At 34.4% G+C, this 13,514-nt stretch overlaps 1 protein-coding gene across 2 annotated transcripts; it reads left to right on the forward strand.

The window, feature by feature from the left end:
- Positions 1–8,075: 8,075 nt before the first annotated feature.
- LOC124374613 lies at positions 8,076–13,190 on the forward strand. 2 transcript variants are annotated; one of them, XM_046832799.1, is made up of 4 exons: positions 8,076–8,285; positions 9,252–9,582; positions 11,191–11,468; positions 12,863–13,190. In XM_046832799.1, exons 1-2 carry the CDS (start codon positions 8,180–8,182, stop codon positions 9,539–9,541), a joined length of 396 nt encoding a protein of 131 aa, XP_046688755.1. In that variant the 5' UTR covers positions 8,076–8,179; the 3' UTR covers positions 9,542–9,582; positions 11,191–11,468; positions 12,863–13,190. The 2 variants fall into 2 exon arrangements, 1 of the variants encoding a protein (XP_046688755.1); XR_006923586.1 differs by having other exon boundaries at positions 8,086–8,285; positions 9,216–9,582.
- Positions 13,191–13,514: the final 324 nt, after the last annotated feature.

The following is a 13,514-nucleotide window of genomic DNA, read 5'->3' on the forward strand; positions in this document are numbered from 1 at the left end:
TTTCTCTTCCCCACTCTCCTATCCAGCATTGCAGTCAACGCATGACTCATTATATTTAATTTTTGTGTAATTAGTTGTAGTGTATCTACGTATTTCAAGTCATGTTAAACTGAAATAAAACTAACCAATTAACAAAATTTAGCTGTTTTCAATAGCCAAAAATATTTTTTAAATTGAAATATTAACATTTATTTTGACAGTTTCTTTCTTGCTAGATACATATTGTCAAGTTTACTTAATTTACTTGTGTTTATAGACCTATTTTGTCATAACTCAGCATAAAAATAGTAACAAGGGACAGTATTGATAACTATTAATGGCCGGTCAGATGTTGGGGTTCAAAACAATGTAATGGAAACAATGACGCAACGCTTGCAACACAGCTGGCTTATCAGTGACTAAGGGGCCTTTTAATTATATATATTATAAGTAAATAATTTTTTACTTTTATATGTTCATTTTATTGTCAAAACTGCCATTTAAACTATTTCTGCACATCTGTTCATTTTATATGTTATCTATAAGTCTTTTATTTTAATATAAATGTTGTTTTTATATGTTTTTTCTGTTATTTATAGATTTGTAATTAAGTTTTAAAACCATAATATATCTAATTTACTAAACAAAATATACATTTAAACAAATGTAAACACTGTTTTTCCTTATAACCTAACATATTTGTTTATGGTAGTTTAAAATTATTTCACGGTAAAATATAATACAACCAAGATACACAAGGAAAATTGATTACATTACAAATATAATACAAAAAAAAAACAATATTGATAGAAATTTTTTGTAACCTTTGTGTATTTAAACTTTAAATAACCCTTAAATGTCAGGCTGTGGAATGACTGGCAAAAATAAATAATAGTTGTAATAGCGTCACTGGAGCATCTAGATCCCAGCTGTGGAGGAAACCATGGCCGCCTGCAATGCTGGATAGGAGAGTGCAGAGGACAGCAAGCAATAAAATAATTCAGAGCTCTTTGGGAATCCGCCATTGACTGCAATGCAGGCAAGGAGAGTGCAAAGGGTTAATACGGGCGTATACAAAATAGTGTACCGCGAAACTGTATATTTCACAAAGGTCTACCAAAAAGTTGGCGGTGGCATATAATTATCTTCAAAAACTAACCCACAATAACAATTTTTTCTCTTTTAAACTTTTATTAGAATTTCCGAAGCTATTTATATAAATAAAGTATCCATGCCAGTGCACTAAGATACGTAACGATTATGCCAAATTACTCTTTAAGCAAATAGTTTCGGTAAATAGGTATTACGTATAAAAGCCCTTATTCAAGTTGTGTGCTGAAGATGATTTTGCAAAAAAACATTGACATACGATCAAAGTTTTCCAAACATTATACATAGAATCAAACTGCCGAAACCTTCAAGTATAGAATGCAAGGTACTGTATTTCTTTGAATAAGAATCTTTGTATAAAAAGACAGATGCTCTTGCTAGGGTTTAAGAGGTTCATTCCTATTAACAGCGAATGTTTCTACTTCCAACTTCTTTTACTGGCTATACAAGATGTTACTTTTATATAATACCTATCACGCAGCTTGTAAAGCTATGGGTCTCATGGAGCATGACTCTCATTGGGAAAATACATTATTTGGAAGCTGTTTTTTAAAGTTTAAAGTTCAACTAGGTCAATGAGGTATTTGCTATTTTAGTAGCGTTTTGTCAAGTATTCAACTCTGTTGTTCTGTGGAATAGATTTCAAGAAAAATATGGGAGAAGAAATTTTATTTTATCTAGGCGATGAAAGTTAATGTCAGATGAAATGCAATACGACCAAATAGTATTTAACAAAGCGGTTATTATTATAAGACAATGCATGATTTTCGAAACATAAATTTACCTATCGGCGGATATTGTTTTGTTCTCAGGTTAATTTCGTCAAATCTGGCCTGTAGTGACAAGAGGAACGTGAGCTGAGATTAATGCGTCACTACAACGACCATACGTCTGGCCATCATATGTGAAAACAGTAAGAACTTCAAAAAATAAAAGATATATTCAAGAATTGCTCGACAAAGTATATCTCGAAATTAATAACATAGTTGTAAGACTATAGCTTGGCTCAGGGAGAGCAATTCTATCATTAGTGCAGTCATTGAAGCGAAAAATACGGTCTTACCTCCGAATTTTTTTACTGTGAACCGATTTGCATGAAATTTTGGAATTAGGCTCATCTTACCCTTAACTTCAAAAGTGAAAATGATCTGAACTCCGCCTATTATTTTTAAGGGGTGTAAACAACCCCTTAATGGAAAAATCGACATTGAGCCATTTTATCGCTAGAAAACATGTTTAATAGTAAGTGATGAAATTTTAAAGTGTTTTACAACACAATTACCTCATATTAAAATCATTTTCAACCCCTTGAACATCTTACAACCCTTGCAAACAACCCCTAAATTGAAAAAAATCACAAAAAAATACTTTGGTATGATATAAAAAGATGTAAGTATAGAGTTAGTAATATTTTATATTTTCTATAATAATTATCAAATTTTTAACCCCCTTTCAACCCTTGAAAACTACCTCTTGATAAAAAAATTATTAAAATTTTTTTTTATAAAATGAAAAGGATTTAAATATTATTCCACACTCTCGAAAATGATTATCATATTCTTAAGCTTTTCTACCCTTAAAACTACCCCTAAATTAAAACAGTAAATATATATGATTACATATTATTTAAAAATAATTTAATTTAGAGTAAAAAATTGCCATTTATTGGATAAAATATTTACAAATTATACAAAATTTACTCAAATGTGTTATTATATATACATATAAGAAAGTTGGTATGTATTTCATGCCTACGTTTTCCAAAATATATGAGCCATATTATGTATATATATACACATTACAATAGTTTTGGGTCTCTATTATACTGCGTACTTTCACATTGCTCCAAATATTCACAGTCCCAAATTTTCAGTTACTAAGTAGAAAAAAATATGATAAGTTTTTTGACCATAACTCCTTCAATTTTCATTCTATCACAATTTATAAAAAAACCATTGTAAAGTTAATTAAGAGAGCTACAACATCCTTCATTGCAATATATAGTAAAAAAACCTTTTTCTCAAACGGTGAAGGGTTAAAGGGCTTAAGAGAGGCTGTGATTGCGCTGCCACGCGCTCTTTAAACAATCATATTTCCGTCAATTTTTGTTTTACAGAAAAATCAAAAAATCCAAATTATTTGTCAGAAATATACCTACATTTTTCATACCTACACTTTTATTCGTATGTGTCGTCATTTTTGAGATATTATAAAAAAGGTGGTTTTTTAAAAATTTGAAATTTTTTTTAATCGTGACTTTTTTAAAATTATGTGTCCTGAAGCAGCCAAATTGATACAATCTATTAAACTCTTCATAATAAAGTTGATTCTAGGTGGAATACGATTAATTTTAATTTTGGTGGAAATGGCACTTATGAAACCCATTGATTTAAAAGAAAAAACATTAGATGCTCCTCTTATTTTGCAATACAGCTCACTTATTTTACGTGCAAAAGACTTTTAATAGTGCTCATTTTAAAGCTTATTTCAAGCACTATAAAACTCTTTTTTATTAGAATGCCTAAAATGCATCTGCTCGCCGCTAGATGGCATTGACCACATCGATTAAATTTCAGACAAAATAAAAAACGGCTTTGATTTTTAATATCTAGCTTAATATTGCACTTAGAATACTTTATAAAAAACAAAATTGTTCATTGTTTTACCTGCTACAATTGTGTTCCTTATAAAATTTTCGATAAAACGTATATTTTTGGAGAGATATTTGCAAAAAAACCGATGAAAAAACGTGTAACAATTGCGAATTTTCAATTGCCAATAACTTGAAAATTATTGGATTTTTCGAAAAACGTTATAGATGATTTTTTGCTTAAAATTAAGGCCTTCTATCGATATCCGAGGTTTATTTTGAAAAAAATAAATTCACTCCCGAGAAGGGGTGGCAACCACCCCCAGGGTGGTTGCGGAGTTCAAATCATTTTCACTTTTGAAGTTAAGGGTAAGATGAACCTAATTCCAAAATTTTATGCAATTCGGTTCACAGTAAAAAAATTCGGACCAACAATGCTTCAAATGACTGCACTACATCTATAAACGAACAAGTGGACAAAATAAACAGTTTGAGTCATTCAAACATTTATTAACAGATGCAAAACGTACTACTCTGTAGACACTGTGATAGATCATGGTGAGGCAGTTTATTTTCCTTCTGGGATATATACGCATAATTTAGTGTTGGAAGTAGGGTGTCCCGTCATTTTGCTACCTACATAACCTTAATCCCTCTAAATAATGGAATATTACCCGTGATTACTGTTAAAATCTTAAAAAACCTAATAGCATTCACAATACTGATTGGATGTGGAGCTGGAGAAGTTGTTTTGATTCCTCGGACTCCTTTAATCCATACAGACTTACCATTCCAATTTAAGCGGCTGCAATTTCATGTGAATTTCATAATTCACAGGGTCGAATATTTAATATTGCAGGATTAGATTTAATCATTCAGTGTTTTTTTTCATGGTATATGTTGCCCTTTCACGGTTAACTTCCATGAATACCTATTTGCATTACCCAAGAAAAGAACTGTTTGTAAATATTGTGTATAAAGATATTTTGTAGTTATTTCTAGTAATAATAGTCTAATGTTTAAATAAGTGATTATAAATTGGTATAATGTCATAAGGCCATTTTATTGGTAGGGCGGTTGGTTATTATTACCCAGATTATGTAGTACATTGTATTATTTTGAAATGTTATATTAAGGTTCTGATCAACACCAGAATCTTGAAGACAAAAATCTATAATTTTTATGATTGAATATAAAAATATAATTATTTTATTCGACCGGTGCTAAGCCGGACTGGGTTGCTAGTAATGTATAAATATAATTCAATGTTATCTATAACTAAATGTATTTATACAAATGACGATCCCTTCCACTAAAAGGTAACATACCATATCGCATATTCTTGCAATACTATGCAGCATCGAGGAATATAAATTGTTTGGGTAGCAACAAAGACCAAACCAGTCTACGACAGTTATTATAGCCAGTCACGTACCCGGGCGCTCATTGGTTAGTGTAGAATCTCTGTAACGACAATAATTTTTAACATTGACATATAAATATAATTAAACACGGTAGCCATTAATACCCAACCAATTGGCAATCACACACTATTCGTCCAACAACCCTTCATATGTACACGTTAAAATACTGCACCGTTCAATATGTAAATACTGAGCGGTATAAACGAATTTTTGGCAGCCATAAATACTGAAAATATTAACGATCACTCTAAGCTAATCATGTGGCTGCCGCTTATTGGAGTGTGTAAATCTCTAGAGTTTATTCTGATTATAAAATTTAAATGTAATTAATCGCTTTAATATGTTTTCATTCGACAAACGACCAATATCGTATCTCTGATCCTGTCAATATTGTGCATTAATAAGGGATGTAACTGCCAATTAAATCAAAGTCAAATATCCTTTGACATGAATCATAAATACATGCATTTTCTTGCGTCAAAATAACCATTTAAATATAATATTTAATTTATTAATAACTAACATAGTCCATGCTTATTCATGATATAGTCCTGCACATAATAAAAAATGTATTCAGTAAAATTACCTCAAGCTTTCTTTTAACACTATCTAGGTCTAAGTCTGTTCTTAGAAGGTCAGGAAAAGCGTTATTGAATAATACTGAAGAATTGTTAATGTGATAAAAAAAGGTGCGTTGTGGACAGGGATATTTAGTTTTTGTCTCTAAGACTGTATTTAGATTTAGATGAGAAACTAAAAAAGTACTACGGTTCTGTTAAAAAAATGTGTAAAATATATAAATACAGGGGAAATAAGTAGGGGAGTTTTGAGTAATTTATTTGACGAATATCCAGCAATAATCCGCAATTGCTTCTTTTGTAAGGTAGCAATACATTTACAATTAGTTCTTTCCGATTCCAGATTCCCACAGCGTAAGTTAAGGGGAAAATCAGAGCACAGTAACGCTGTTAGAAGAAGATAAGAGTTTCTTAAGTGTTTAAATATTACAAAAACATCCAAGGAACCCAGGGAACTCCTGCCTTCCGTATATAAAAAGACACATGAAACAGTTTTTATTTTATCCAGAGTATTAATCACATTATCCAAAAGTAGGAACATCGCAATGCCAGTTGACCCACCTTAGAGGAATCCAAAACCGATTGTAGAACAAAACTAGAATCTAATAAGAATTAATTTTTCAACAACTTAAGAAAACATTGATGCAATAAAAATTAGTCTAAAGTTGTCAAGGTCATCCACTTCTCCTTTTATTTGCAAGGGCTTTGTGATAGGACACTTTTAAAACATTTGGGAAAACTCCATTTTCAAAAGACAAAATTATTAACTGGACAAGTGGATTGATTAGGAATTCCCAACACTTCTTCAGCAGTTTAGATCATATGTTATCATAACCTGAAGATGTCTTTCGTTTAAGGGACCTGATTTATATCTTATATCTCTCTCTTGGAGACAGGCGATAAAAATGACGAAGAAGTGGTACGACTCCAAGTAAATACGATTAACGGTGTCTGAGGAGTCAACCCATTTTGAGCAACGTTTATAAAGAAATTATTGAACAAGTTCGATTTTTTTTTTTTTGGCTCACTAATGGTTAGGCCCTTTTCTTTTTAATGGTCTGGGCAGCACAAGAAGAAAACCCCTTTCTTGCCTTTATTTTTATTTATTGTTTTCCCAAATCTTCTTAACTTTATCATACAAGACAAAAAAAATTACTATTACAGAAGGAAACATTGCTTTCATTGCCACATTATAACTGCCAATGTCAAAATTTCTCTCTTGATTAAGAATTGCAGCAAAGCAATCCGAGAACAATCTTCAGCTGATAGCTACTACCTCTTCTGTTCAGATGTCTTCCATCCCTAACAAGATGACAAGTCTTCAGCCAACGCTTTGCCTCAAGAAAAGCTATACCAAAATTATTGCACATCAATAAGTCTACTTGTTATTAAAGTCAAAGAGAGCTTGCTTTGTTATGTCCGATCTTATCAATGTAATTTTAGCAAAACAGCGGCCGTGGCATTATGAAAGAGGGGGGTTTTGTGGTAAACAACAGTTCGGCCGTGTCACGCAGAGCAGCAAGCTGTCCATAGTCACCTTTCTAACCCGCTCGGCCCGCATACTACTAAATTGAAATAGTTTAATTGAAACTTGCTTTAGCGTACGTCAACAATTTATTTAAAATATTCTTTATTTTACCCTCTGGGCAAAGGTCTAATATAGCTCTTGTCCCTGAACTCGTTTTACCATCAATACGAATTATTTACTCACCTATTAATAATACATTACTAAATTTAGGTTCATTAGTTTATTAGTTTTAACAATGCAGCTTGCGGTGTTGTTTAACAATTAAATTTCAGGTACATTTTGGTCCTATATTTAAAAAAGTATCCATCTCCTCCTCCTTAATGTCTTACTGTAGATACAATTTTGACTTCAAACACCTTCAGTTCTGCTCGTACGGCTCGAAGCTTTTCACTCTTTCAATAAATCGTTAAAATTGTCCAAAATACTAAGCAAAATTGTAACGTGTGCAGGTAATCAAAATTAATTCCGGGACTATTGACAGGAAGTTATTTAATTCCTCGACAGAGCGAATTCCATTTTCTCCTGATTGTTAGTTTTCCATATCTTGGGACTTACGTTTGTTAATACTAAATTTATTTATTAATTCCTCAGTTTTTATTTCGCCATTTAACATTTAGGTTTGCAAACATATAACGTCTTATTTACCATACCAGACTTCCATCTACTAAAATACATAGACAATTTGTTAATTTGGCCACAGCACTTAGAGTGTAGGTTAATCCTCTCTCATGGAACAGCCACGTACTCGAAACCTTGAGCTGGTGAGAATGGATGAAGTTGCTTTAAAAACTGTGATAATAGTAATTTTTACACAAAAGGAGAGCGGCGCTTCTCTAATATCCAGACAGAATACACAATAGGGTTTAGTTTCATTACTGTTGTCTTCTGATATACGTTATCTTGTTATCTCAGTTTATCTTTCGTGTGTGTGTCTTTTTAGCTTCTATGTTCACAAAATATATTCTAGGAAATGGGAGACTCTCACAACACGTTTTTAGATACTGGCAGCTTGGCCGCGGATTCGAACATGGAGTCTAGGCCCTCACGAACTCGCCTTTACTTTAGTGTTGCTATCTGTAAGTTCACTATCTACCATAAAAATAAGTAAATGGGTATGGTGCTGGGTTTACTATGTTTCTTGCCTTTCTTCAAAAATTCACGTTTCTGCAATAGCAAAGTACTTGTAAATATTGGAAGGAAAGGGTAATATTCTGTTCACTTTAAAATGTAAATCGTGATATTAGATAAAGATACTGATAACGAGCTCAGATAATAATAATGGTCTTAAGTCAGATGTTACATGGACAGCGGATAATACTCTGCCAAAAACTTTAACAGCTATTTCTTTAATTTTTACTTTAATGAAGTAAACATCATGTTAGTCTGTAAGTCAGATTTGGCAGGTTTATCAGTTGCTTGTATTTTAGTTTCATTCGGTGTAATGTATTAAAAAGATTCTTCAAAGTCGATAAATTATTTTTAGTTTGAGAGTCACTAAACATTTAAATATTGGCTGTCTTAGTCTGTGTGCTTTGTATTGCACAAGAAAAGCGGCACATTGAGGGAACTGGGAGGCCCACGTTAAGTAAAATTCTACATGTCATGAAGTTCTTGTTTCACGCAATATTCGAGTAGTTACAACATATCGAAAGAAGGGTATTTGTGCGATATGCAACTTCTTTTTTATTAGCTCACCCATGGAATGCTGTTCTTAAAAAACATAACAATGCCTATAAATCATTATCTATAATCAAGAGTAAGGAGTTTAATGCTCCTATTGTTATATCCACGGGGTTTTATTTGTTTAAACAAAACGTTTAAATGTTTATTAGTTTTGTGTAAGGTAATTTGGCTACTCGTTTAGTGAATAAAACATTCAATAAAGCATTTAGGGGCGGCTTATGTAATCGGGTCAGTCTAAAAAGTAGTATTCTAATTGTTGTATTTATACTGGTTATCCTATTCAAATAATGTATAGCTGGCCCATCGTTGCTCTATGTTTGTAGATTTAAAACATTAGCCAGATTGGCCTAATGTTACAGTGAACCTGGCATATATTATCTGTGGCACTACGTACGCATGGTCCTCTCCAGTGCTAATGAAGTTGGAGCTGTCAGACGGCGAGGGCAGCACTGTCGCCTCAGCTCTGTCCCTGGGCATGATCCTGGGACCCTCGGTGTGCGGCGCCGTACTGGACAGGACTCGGGCGGAAGGGCACCCTGGGCCTAGGAATGGGGTTCATGTCCGGCTCGTACCTCTTGCTCACTGTGGTCAGCAGCGTCTCCTTGCTGTCCATCGGAAGGGCCATGGCCCGGCGTCAGCAATGGGATAGCGTTCACAGTCGTGCCTGTCTACATCGCAGAGATATCAGAGGTAACCTACACAGCTGTTCGTTCCCATGACAGGTCTTCAGGTGTACTAAGAAAGCACATCCTTTTGGACTGAATTGTTTCCTAAGAACTACATCCTAACTAATATTATAAATGCGAAAGTAAGTTTGTTTGTTATGCTTTCACGCGTAAACTACTCAACCGATTCTACTGAAATTTTACACAGACATTCTTAAGGTGTCTGATTAACATATAGGCCTATTCTTATTTCAAAATCTGTCCAAACTACGTTTCACTGGTGTCTAAAGTTGCGAAAATCCCATATCGGTCTCTAAAGTTGCATTACAGCAAATAAATGTTACAAATTAAGAGAGCTTGAACTGAACCGTGGAAGACTAGTTGGTTCCCCTCAGCGCAGTTTTTGAAACAAATGTCCCAATGACTGCTGGAGTGCAAAGCATCAGTGTATTACATCATACACTTTAACGCTGGGGAATGAATGGCACAATGCCGAAGTGTAGGTGATGGAGTCAAGTCGATAACAAGTAGATGGTCAATGAAGAAGATGAACGTGGTCGGCGGAATTTGAGGATAGACGCCAAGATTAGATGAGTGAAGCGCCTAGGGAGGGTCGACGAGCAATGCCCTGGGGCGTCTCAGGTCGTGAAGTGCAGCGGGGCCCTCACAGGAAGACCAGGTCAAGTTGTTTTTATTATTCATTACCAAAATCTGGAATAAAAGTTATCTGGTAACTTTGTCTCTGTTAGCTGCATTCCACTACTGATGGACTTAATATTTTACAGAATGACCTCTGGAAGGTTTAAAAATGTCAACAGCTGTTTGTTTAATGCCGGTTTGAAATTTTACTGTGAAAGATAAATTATCATTATTAATCCTATTTCTAAAGTTTTCCGGGAAAATGTTCCAGTTTTTTCTTAAATACGCAATTCTCACAATCGAAGGGCGTAGCTTTCTTAGTGAAAGTATTTATGATGTAATAATTATGATGGAGACGTACGAAATTTTCAACAGGGAATACACATATCACGTATGTATTGTTATAGTATAAAAGGTTAAGAGAATCAAAAGAGAAATATAATTTTCAAGTTCTGTTCTGTTTTTTTTTTTGTTTTGTTTTAATGCATAACTATAAGCAAACAAGTCTCGAAAAACCTAATTTCATATGTGTTTCATATTTTCCGAAATATAAATTATCTACTTGCGCTTTGATGTAGTCGCCCAGCGTCGGGATGCCAAAAGTGCGCATCGTGACAGTGTTCAGAAGAAACCAAGGGGTTCCAGATAAGAAACGAACAGTCCTGTGTTGGAATGATTCGAGCTGTTTTCTGGGTGTAGCGGCCAGCCTGTTGTACCACCATCTCCCGCAAAAACGTGTGAACTTAGTTCGGTTATTTGTTATTTTTTATATTATAGCTTAAAATGCTACTGTAACTGATGATGGGTTTACTGAATCTAAACTGTGCATAATATATACATAGAAAATATAAGACAAGGAGTAAAAGTGTTAAAGGTTTTGTATTTTTTGTTAATTCCAGAATCGTGGTTTGGCATTAAAAAATGACCTAGTTGCTTAAATACGATGGTTATTGTTGAAACGCCCTGTATTTGTTCAATGTTCAATTTGTTACAGGACGCAGTTAGAGGGTTCTTGAACACTCAAGGTCACATCGCCTTCTGCTCCGGCAGTCTCCTGGTGTACTCTATCGGGCCATTTGTTAGTTACGCCGCCCTCCATTATATGATGCTCGGGATGTGTTTACTTTTCTTTCTGCTGTTTTTTTTTATCTGCCTGACTCCCCTCACTCACTGGTAATCAAACATGAAGTAACCCGAGCAAGAGAGACCCTGGTCTGGCTCAGGAAGAACAGGTCTGACTCTTACGCTGACAAAGAACTTCAGATCATACAGGTAGTAAACATTTCATTTTGTCCTCAAGACGACCAATGCATTAGTGAAACTGATGTGATCTTAATTGAAATACTCCTTCCGATTCAGACGACATAGGTAGATTTTGTGATACCTGAAATGTTATTAATCTATCCTCATGCTATTTATTGCCTATGTACTCAATATCTCAAAAATAGTTCGAAATACAAAACATTAATGTTTATAGTGACAAGTCTATGAAATGTTATAAGTATTCCAGAACACCTATTTTTCCCTATATCTTCATACCTCAGAGTTGTGACTTTTTATAAACTTTGAACGGCCCTCATAATGGAAAGAATGGTGCACCAAGCTAGCCAAATAAACAATTTTTGAGCGTGTTTCATAATTTTTATTGTCAGTACTTGAAAATAAATCTTATGGCATTTACATGTAATCAATATCTCGAAAAAAATTTTAACTACAAAATATTTCCAGGACACCTTTGTTTTATCCGTAGATTTTGTAACGACTCTTATTCGTCCCCGTACTTAATCCTCTCCGCTCCTAACTCAGCCTGTGAACTAGTGACAGTTTCCCTTAGGTAGGATTTCCCTTTAGCACTTTTTCCCCATGATCTAGATATTTTTCGCTTTCCGCTATTACTGACGTTCCTTTGTTCCTAACCTGTCGTATACTAGCGTAGCTTCTATCTTATCCTCCGCTAAAGAAAACCCACTGGAATCATTGGCCCTGCGATACAGCAATCCTGTGCTAGAGCAATCCGAGTGCCTCTATTACTTCCACCGCTACAGAAATCAAAGCGGTACCTTCGTTTCTTTAGAGTAATCCATCCTCTGCTGCTAGAGAAATCCCAGTATATTCCTCATATTCTATTCTTGGTCTGGGCTGAGTTGATACCGAGTGTTTGTTTAGTCTCAACTTATATTATATTGACTCAGCTCTTCATCTGAGCCTTCGGTTTACCCATCCAGACTCTTTTCTTCTGACCCCTGGAGTATTGCCCCCAATTACGACTGAGAATTTCTGGGTTTGTAATGAAAGGAAGTTCTTAAAGTTTGAACGGCCGCTATTCTGAAACGAATAGCGTACCAAACTAGTACTGGACAGATCTCAGCTGAGATATTTATAAGATCAATTTTTGTAACATGTTTCAACTTGTTTGGGGGCAGTTTTTCGTTTCCACAAGCCGCGTTATATAGCACATACACAAACTTTTAAACAGGGGATGATTTTCAGTTATGGGGTTTGTGTGAAGGAAAAGTTACGCAGAAATCTTTGATAGTTGCTACGATGAGGGTAATTGCAATAGGTTGTATTTGTACATAAAATCTATCTTAATTGCGTATGTGTTATCTGTAGCTGAGAATGAGGGATTTATTAAGTTAACGTGAAGCTATAAATGTTTGTTGCAGAGCTCAATCCACCAGAGCCAGACAGAGTCAGGTTCCATGAGAAAGTTGTTTGCGTCCCGAGGTAACCGCCGTGGTCTCCTTATCTGCTGTGGACTCCTTACTCTTCAGCAGGTCTCTGGTATGTCTATCGTCTTCTTTTACGCGGAGCTGATCTTCAAGATGACCGGCACAGACATTTCCACCAGCACTTGTTCTATAGTAGTCGGAGTCTTCATGACAGGATCTGCTTTCATCAGTCCTGTTGCTGTCAGGAACTTTGGCTACAAGAAACCTCTACTGGTGGCTGCTTCTGGGACAGCTTTGGGCATGGTATGTATTAGCTCAGTTATAAACAATGATACCTATAATTTATGTGTAAATACTAGGAATGAAAATCGGTCTCATGAAAAGTTTCTTGAACTTACGAGAATTGAAAAATTTTATAAATGAATATAATATGCTTACATTTAATACATGGCAAAATAATTCTCCCTTCAGGTTAGGCATTGCGTTTTTCTCACTACCAAATAAACAGTTTCAGATCGTCTACATTGGAATGTTGATAAAGTCTTTATAGTTTCAACTGCGTTCTCACTACCAAATTTAAAATGTGAACCTAAAATTAATAATTTAAATGATAATTTCTATGTGTTTTTTACAATTTAAAACAAGA

Source organism: Homalodisca vitripennis, unplaced genomic scaffold (assembly GCF_021130785.1).
Source record: "Homalodisca vitripennis isolate AUS2020 unplaced genomic scaffold, UT_GWSS_2.1 ScUCBcl_9311;HRSCAF=17762, whole genome shotgun sequence".
In the NCBI taxonomy this organism is placed as follows: Eukaryota; Metazoa; Arthropoda; class Insecta; order Hemiptera; family Cicadellidae; genus Homalodisca; species Homalodisca vitripennis.

Excerpts from the sequence above, each read along its gene's own strand:
- LOC124374613 (XM_046832799.1), top strand. The coding sequence starts at position 8,180 with ATGGGAGACTCTCACAACACGTTTTTAGATACTGGCAGCTTGGCCGCG. Across the intron at positions 8,286-9,251 it reads TTACTTTAGTGTTGCTATCT|TGAACCTGGCATATATTATC; the intron begins GTAAGTTCACTA and ends CTAATGTTACAG.